This window comes from Thalassophryne amazonica, chromosome 15 (assembly GCF_902500255.1).
Source record: "Thalassophryne amazonica chromosome 15, fThaAma1.1, whole genome shotgun sequence".
In the NCBI taxonomy this organism is placed as follows: Eukaryota; Metazoa; Chordata; class Actinopteri; order Batrachoidiformes; family Batrachoididae; genus Thalassophryne; species Thalassophryne amazonica.
In genome coordinates this window covers 30,202,232-30,210,948 of record NC_047117.1, presented here as the reverse complement: position 1 = coordinate 30,210,948, position 8,717 = coordinate 30,202,232, and the positions used below count along the sequence as shown (strand labels likewise).

General features: G+C 40.2%; 1 protein-coding gene across 2 annotated transcripts in view; it reads left to right on the top strand.

Moving 5' to 3' along the window:
* Window positions 1-228: 228 nt before the first annotated feature.
* The window catches only part of cfap97 (cilia and flagella associated protein 97), a 29,282-nt gene continuing 20,793 nt past the window's right edge, over window positions 229-8,717 (top strand). Inside the window, exons 1-3 of one of the 2 annotated variants that reach the window (XM_034188195.1) lie at window positions 229-361; window positions 6,868-7,176; window positions 7,207-7,839. In XM_034188195.1, the coding sequence (XP_034044086.1) occupies window positions 6,909-7,176; window positions 7,207-7,839 (901 nt within the window). In that variant the 5' untranslated portion in view covers window positions 229-361; window positions 6,868-6,908. The remainder of the gene's footprint in view (window positions 362-6,867; window positions 7,177-7,206; window positions 7,840-8,717) is intronic. The other variant, XM_034188196.1, reaches the window with a different exon arrangement.

Genomic DNA, 8,717 nt, shown 5'->3' with positions numbered 1-8,717 from the left:
ACTAAGCTGTGCTCCTTTTTCACTTGTATGTTGATTGTGGCACTTTTTTAACGCCGGATGCTCTTCCTGACGAAATGTGGGGGGGGAAATATATATATATATATATATATATATATATATATATATATATATATATATATATATAGATTGTAAAAAGGAACTTCCGGTGCTCTGACGGAAAGCTCCCGTTTCTAGGAAGTGAAGTTCCTTAATAACCTGAGCTTTTTTTTTTTGTGCTGCGCTTTACAGATCATCCCCAAAGTAATCAAATAGCTAATTATTTGTATTAATTTTCTGAATTTACCGTAAATATGCATATGTGAAGTCATATGGTCATATTACGTACGCGACCCTTCATATGGTAAGAGCTAATCGTTTTAGCTATTTAGCTGCATTAGCTGCTAGAAATGAAACGTGTTTGTGTTTTAAACCTTCTGTCGTGAAAACAAACTGTTAGTGTAAAACTTAGAAACTAATTTGCAGAGAGAGACTGCAGTATGGTTCAGTGTTGTACAACTATATATCGACGGACACTGGTAAGTATTATTTATTACGGAGTGGTATAGCTAGAATGAAGTTGGTTACCAGACACTTATTCGGCAAAAACGTTTTTTTTTTTAAGTTGGTTACCAGTTACTTATTCAGACAGTTATTCGGCAATTTTTATTTTATTTTATTTATTTTATTTTATTTTTTTGGTCAGAATGACATCCAGGGGATCCACAGAGATGCATAATAATACAATAACATGCAGTTGTCGTGCGTATGCATTTTCAGAGTCCCTCCGTCCATGCCCAGTCGCCCACAATGACCGATGTTCGCAGGAGTCTATTATCACTTACTGAGATACACAACATGTGGAATCACATTAACAATATTTGTCATTTCAAAACGCACGACAACCAGCAAACGCATACATGAAAACTTGGCTCACTTTAACTTTTGTCGTGTTGGCTGGTACAGACGGTTGCCCAGTTCCGGATCACCTTTTTGAAAGTCCCGCTATATGGAGCCATAATGCTACTGAATGTCCTTTAATTGTGTATCGTTGTATTGGGTATTTGGATGTTATTTAGCTGAAAACGTCTGGGTGGAGTAGCGCTTCTACTTAAAGTGTGAAGCTGCATCATGTGTGGTGCAAACATTTGCCAGAAATGGATCACTTTTGCCGGTTCCGGATCACGACACACTGTGTCACTTTGGGGTCATTCCTGGCATCTGGCTGGAGCCCTTCTAATGCAGAATGATACACACTGTACCCAAGAATGTGTTTTGAACACAAAATGATAGAAATTATACTTATTTAAATGAGAATTTACTTAGTTTCGAAAGGCGCCGTTATACGTTTTTACAAGCAAAAAATGATGTGTGGAGGTGAGATTTCTCCCGAATTAAAAAGTAAAAGCCCCCACATTCATGCCCATTTGTGATGTTGAGATGACCCCCAAAGTCCACATGACTCACATGTACTGACACGAGGCTGCTGCTTCAGTGATCCGCAACCGGCAAATTTTCGTGTAGGAGATAAATGCGCGCAGCAATTAAACAGCAAGACATAACACACTGACATTTTCTACCAAAGTAAGTAAGTATTTTCCCACTCTAGAACCACAAACACTGAATGTCTAACTCACCTTTGCTACGTGTTAGAGATTGTTACTTTAAAACTTGCAGGAATGAGTGAGTGAGAAAAAGCGCGCACACCGCAGACACCGGGATGTTTTGATTCCTCTGCTGATCACAAGGACGGCTGGATCCGGTCGAGCTTGTGGTCGTTTGTAGACAAAACATCAGTCTTTCCATTGGTACCAAGTATTAGCTTATTCGTGCTGATTACGAGAAATGGCGGCACAAAAATGACAGCAGTGATCTGGAACTGGCAATGATCCGGAACTGGGCAAGTGACTGTACCGCGCTGCACTCCAAATTCGCCAAGGCGTCCTCATCAAGCTGGCTGCTTTGGCTGCTGTTCATTGTCAGACTGTCCATGATAAAATCATCCGGAATATCCATATTGGGACCAACACACAGTTCTCGCCTTTTCATGTTATCATCTGCAGACAGTTCTTGGGTTGCACATGCTATGATGTCATCACTTTATGCACAGCAGGTGGGTATTGGGATACCCGCCCGTTATTGCTGGCAGGTATGAACAGGTAGTGTAAATGTAAATCAATGCTACCGGCCCAGCAACGCCTCAGTAAGTGATAAGACTCTTATTCCAGACTCTTATTCAGTACCATTTACTTATTCAGACACTTATTCGATAACTTTTTTATTTATTTTTATTTTTCGTGTGAATGACATCCAGGGGATCCACAGAGATGCATAATATAGGAAATAGGCCTGAAATTGTGACTGTCTGAATATCTGTCCAGACACTTATTCACTTACCAGTTACTTATTTAGACACATATTTGACAACTTTTTTAATTTTATTTTTGGTATGAGTGACGTCCAGTTGATCCACAGAGATGCTGTAGATCCATTGGATGTCGATGTAGGCCAATTTCCCATATTATGCATCTCTATGGATCTACTGGATGGCATTCATTCCAAAAAAATAAAATAAAATAAATTTCTTTGCTAACAAAATTTTAACTATTAGAGAAAAAATTACTCATAACCATCCCAAAGACGTATCGTTATCTTTGGCTGCTTTCAGTGATGCCGGTATTTGGTTAGACTCTTTCTCTCCGATTGTTCTGTCTGAGTTATTTTCATTAGTTACTTCATCCAAACCATCAACATGTTTATTAGACCCCATTCCTACCAGGCTGCTCAAGGAAGCCCTACCATTATTTAATGCTTCGATCTTAAATATGATCAATCTGTCTTTGTTAGTTGGCTATGTACCACAGGCTTTTAAGGTGGCAGTAATTAAACCATTACTTAAAAAGCCATCACTTGACCCAGCTATCTTAGCTAATTATAGGCCAATCTCCAACCTTCCTTTTCTCTCAAAAATTCTTGAAAGGGTAGTTGTAAAACAGCTAACTGATCATCTGCAGAGGAATGGTCTATTTGAAGAGTTTCAGTCAGGTTTTAGAATTCATCATAGTACAGAAACAGCATTAGTGAAGGTTACAAATGATCTTCTTATGGCCTCGGACAGTGGACTCATCTCTGTGCTTGTTCTGTTAGACCTCAGTGCTGCTTTTGATACTGTTGACCATAAAATTTTATTACAGAGATTAGAGCATGCCATAGGTATTAAGGCACTGCGCTGCGGTGGTTTGAATCATATTTGTCTAATAGATTACAATTTGTTCATGTAAATGGGGAATCTTCTTCACAGACTAAAGTTAATTATGGAGTTCCACAAGGTTCTGTGCTAGGACCAATTTTATTCACTTTATACATGCTTCCCTTAGGCAGTATTATTAGACGGTATTGCTTAAATTTTCATTGTTACGCAGATGATACCCAGCTTTATCTATCCATGAAGCCAGAGGACACACACCAATTAGCTAAACTGCAGGATTGTCTTACAGACATAAAGACATGGATGACCTCTAATTTCCTGCTTTTAAACTCAGATAAAACTGAAGTTATTGTACTTGGCCCCACAAATCTTAGAAACATGGTGTCTAACCAGATCCTTACTCTGGATGGCATTACCCTGAGCTCTAGTAATACTGTGAGAAATCTTGGAGTCATTTTTGATCAGGATATGTCATTCAAAGCGCATATTAAACAAATATGTAGGACTGCTTTTTTGCATTTACGCAATATCTCTAAAATCAGAATGGTCTTGTCTCAAAGTGATGCTGAAAAACTAATTCATGCATTTATTTCCTCTAGGCTGGACTATTGTAATTCATTATTATCAGGTTGTCCTAAAAGTTCCCTAAAAAGCCTTCAGTTAATTCAAAATGCTGCAGCTAGAGTACTGACGGGGACTAGAAGGAGAGAGCATATCTCACCCATATTGGCCTCTCTTCATTGGCTTCCTGTTAATTAATAGTTAATAGTTCCTAGGGTTTGTAAGAGTAGAATGGGAGGCAGAGCCTTCAGCTTTCAGGCTCCTCTCCTGTGGAACCAGCTCCCAATTCAGATCAGGGAGACAGACACCCTCTCTACTTTTAAGATTAGGCTTAAAACTTTCCTTTTTGCTAAAGCTTATAGTTAGGGCTGGATCAGGTGACCCTGAACCATCCCTTAGTTATGCTGCTATAGACGTAGACTGCTGGGGGGTTCCCATGATGCATTGTTTCTTTCTCTTTTTGCTCTGTATGCACCACTCTGCATTTAATCATTAGTGATCGATCTCTGCTCCCCTCCACAGCATGTCTTTTTCCTGGTTCTCTCCCTCAGCCCCAACCAGTCCCAGCAGAAGACTGCCCCTCCCTGAGCCTGGTTCTGCTGGAGGTTTCTTCCTGTTAAAAGGGAGTTTTTCCTTCCCACTGTAGCCAAGTGCTTGCTCACAGGGGGTCGTTTTGACCGTTGGGGTTTTGCATAATTGTTGTGTGGCCTTGCCTTGCAGTGTGGAGCACCTTGGGGCAACTGTTTGTTGTGATTTGGCGCTATATAAAAATTGATTGATTGATTGAATACGTGTCTGGACAGATATTTGCAATTTCAGTCTGATTTGCAGTTATAACCCAATTTTTTCAGTCAAAACCTGTATTAATTATCTCCTTGGACCAAATGAATGCCATTCTCACCAAAAAATAAAGGAATTTTTTTTTCGGGCTAATAAGTGACTGGACTGGACAGATATTCAGACAGATATTCACAATTTCAGGCCGATTTCCTATATTATACATCTCTGTGGATCTACTGGATGTCATTCATACCAAAAATAAAAAAATAATAATTAAAAAAAAATTGCCAAATAAGTGTCTGATTAAGTAACTAGTAACTGGTAACCAACTTCACTCAAAAAATTTTTTGCAGAGTAAGTGTCTGAATAAGTAACTGGTAACCAACTTCACTTTGGTTAGTATTGTAGTAGTACTGGTAGTAATACACTTTTTTCGCAGTTATCTGGTTCGACGGCATGGATTTTGCAGACTTATGAATATTACAATTCTTACATTTTTTGGAGGGCATCAGTAAGCTTATTTTTTATTATTAATCTTTTAAATGAGAGATTGTAATTAATGTAGTCTGTCGGAACTCTTTGTCTTGACCGAACAACATTTCAAATGAAAGATATTAACTTGTTTAATGCTAACCACCGTGGTTGGGCTCATCTCGGGGGGGGTGAATCTGATTACAGAGATGAGGTCAACCGAGTGACAGCGTGGTGTTCAGCTAACAACCCACTGCTGAACACCTCAAAAACAAAAGAAATAATCCTGGATTTCAGGAAGTACAGGGCTGACCCAGCCCCGCTCTACATCCAAGGGGACTGTGTGGAAAGGGTCAGCTCCATCAGGTTCCTGGGAGTGCAGCTCTCTGACAGCCTCTCCTGGACTGCCAAGACTATAGTGGTGGTGAAGAAAGCCCAGCAGCGACTCCACTTCCTGAGGGTGCTCAGGAGGAACAATCTGGAGGAGAAGCTGCTGGTGTTGCTCTACAGAGCCACCATCGAGAGCATCCTGACATACTGCGTTACAGCATGGTATGGGGGGTGCTCAGCAGCAGACAGGAGAGCGCTGCAGAGGGTGATCAAAATGGCCCAGGGGATCACTGGCTGCTCTCTGCCCAGCCTGGAGGACATTGCCAGCTCTCGCTACCTCAGCAGAGCTGCCAGCATCAGCAAAGACACATCCCACCCCAGCAACCACCTGTTTGACTTACTACCCTCCGGCCGACGGTATAGGTCAATCAAAACTAGGACAAACAGACTCGGGGACAGCTTTCTCCCCAGAGCGATCACTGCACTGAAAAATAACAAATCACTCTAATCCACACCTTTCAAGTTTCTGGTGCAATATCTGTAAACCATGTGTAATATTTTCCCGTGCAGTATTATTCCACAGTTGTACATAATTCTCGTTTTACATTTTACTTTGGTTGATATTTTATTTAGTTGCACATATATTTAAATAATTTATTGTGAAATTTCATTATCTTTTATTTTGCTAACAATTACTCGCACCTCGGAAAAGCGCCTTTTGGAGTTGCACTCAAATCTCGTTGCAATGTAAATTACAATGACAATAAAGGTGATTCTGATTCTAACAGCCAGTTGAATTTTTTTTCCATTTAAAGATAACCAGGTATGACTTTGATTACTACCAAACAGCTCAGACCACTGTTTTGTGTTTTGATTTTTTGGATTAACTAATCATTTCAGTTGTGGTTATCAGAATGTTTGTTGTAAGAGGTAGAAGCATTAAGTAGTGAACTAGAATGACACTTGGAGAGTGCATTCCTCTGCTACAGTCAATACACCCCCATATGTTCCATCACCCTGCAAATGCTGATTATTCCAGCATTATGTGTAACATACTGATGCTTTCCATGCAAATCAGCGTACTTATGTAATTAGAGATGTTGACACCTAGCGAATGTGCCGGTTCTTGCACCAGCTGTACTGCCATTAATGAAATTTGCAAAAAATTTATATATAAATTGATGCGGGACAATTTTGGCATGTGGGTGTGGATGATAAACTGTTTTTCTTTTTTTATGTGGCCTTATTAGTCCAACTGCTGTCCCACTGAGCTAAAGCAGGCAGAAAAAATGTCCTGAAGCTTCCTCTAGATATGGGTCTGCCCCAAAATGTAATGAGTCCTTTCTTAGTGTATCCTCACACTTCAAAAAATTTAATGAAACTTGACCTGATAGTTTTGGTGTAACCCTGCTGACAGTGTGAAAAACAAACCAACAAATGTGAATAAATGGGGGATAGATATAACTTAATATAACATGCCTTAATCTTTAAAATGACTTGTGTCTTTTACCACCTTACAGGTTTTAGCAACTTGTCTGTTGAAGTGCTTGGGCAGGTTGCCATGTTCAACCCAAGTGAACTAGAAGGTGAAGTAGATCACACATTTTTCGATAGTGATTGTGATGATGATGGCAGCATCAGCAGAGATGGAATGAAAAGGATGGACGGTAGCTTGAAGGCTCATAAGGAGAATGTATCAGAACATGAAACGTTACCTGTAAAACTGAGTGAAAATAAAACAAGCCGTTGGAATCTGAAGACTGATAAGTCACAAAGTGTCTCAAAACAAGAGGAAATCAGCCGAACCAGTGGAGCAAAAATAAATGACAACAGCAGTCAAGAGAGATGCAGTGTTCCCGATTTATCATCTGTTGCCTTGAAATCAGATGTCATTATCAGAAATGGCATTGATGAGAAGGGTGACTCAAATTTGCAGTCTTTTGGAGCTAGTGGAACATTTATGACTTCACTGGCTGAAGTCAACAATGTTGATGATGACTATGTTTACTATCGAGAGACAAAAGAATTGCTGTCCTCTTCCAAATACACTGGCAAGGAAAGAACAGATATGAACTCCTCTAAGAAGTTGATGAATAATAGTCAACCTCAAAGTCCATCTCCTTCAATTGTGACCAATGTAGACTCGGACTCGGCATGTTCCAGTGGCAGCGGCAGCAGGAATAGGAGAAACATTTCAGCATCCTCTGACATTGCCAACCATGACACCCCTTCTTCCCCTCGAGTAAGAAGGACCAGAGCGGGTTCAGCAGGCTCTTCAGGTTTGCTTCCTGTCTGTCCACAAGACTCAGACAGCTCTGTGACAGACGTGAGCCCGCTTTCCTCTCCTGACATCAGTCCTGTCCCATCTGTGGACTTGAACCACAAAGAGGTTGAAGTTGGGAGCCTAAAATATCATCCACGGGAAAGACTGCCCTCCAGTGCCTCAAGCAGTGTACAGCAAGTTGAGGATTCAGACCTGGATGAGGATGACTGTGAGTAAAACTGCATTGCTAATTTGTTAGATAGGCCCGAATAAATAAGTACACAATTACAACCCCTGGCAAAAATTATGGACTCACCGGCCTCGGAGGATGTTCATTCAGTTAATTTTGTAGAAAAAAAGCAGATCACAGACGTGACACAAAACTAAAGTCATTTCAAATGGCAACTTTCTGGCTTTAAGAAACACTATAAGAAATCAGGAAAAAAAATTGTGGCAGTCAGTAACGGTTACTTTTTTAGACCAAGCAGAGGGAAAAAAATATGGAATCACTCAATTCTGAGGAAAAAATTATGGAATCATGAAAAACAAAAGAACGCTCCAACACATCACTAGTATTTTGTTGCACCACCTCTGGCTTTTATAACAGCTTGCAATCTCTGAGGCATGGACTTAATGAGTGACAAACAGTACTCTTCATCAATCTGGCTCCAACTTTCTCTGATTGCTGTTGCCAGATCAGCTTTGCAGGTTGGAGCCTTGTCATGGACCATTTTCTTCAACTTCCACCAAAGATTTTCAATTGGATTAAGATCCGGACTATTTGCAGGCCATGACATTGACCCTATGTGTCTTTTTGCAAGGAATGTTTTCACAGTTTTTGCTCTATGGCAAGATGCATTATTATCTTGAAAAATGATTTCATCATCCCCAAACATCCTTTCAATTGATGGGATAAGAAAAGTGTCCAAAATATCAATGTAAACTTGTGCATTTATTGATGATGTAATGACAGCCATCTCCCCAGTGCCTTTACCTGACATGCAGCCCCATGGAAATTTACATGTTCTCTTCAGGCAGTCATCTTTATAAATCTCTGCACCAAACAAAAGTTCCAGCATCATCTCCTTGCCCAATGCAGATTCGAGA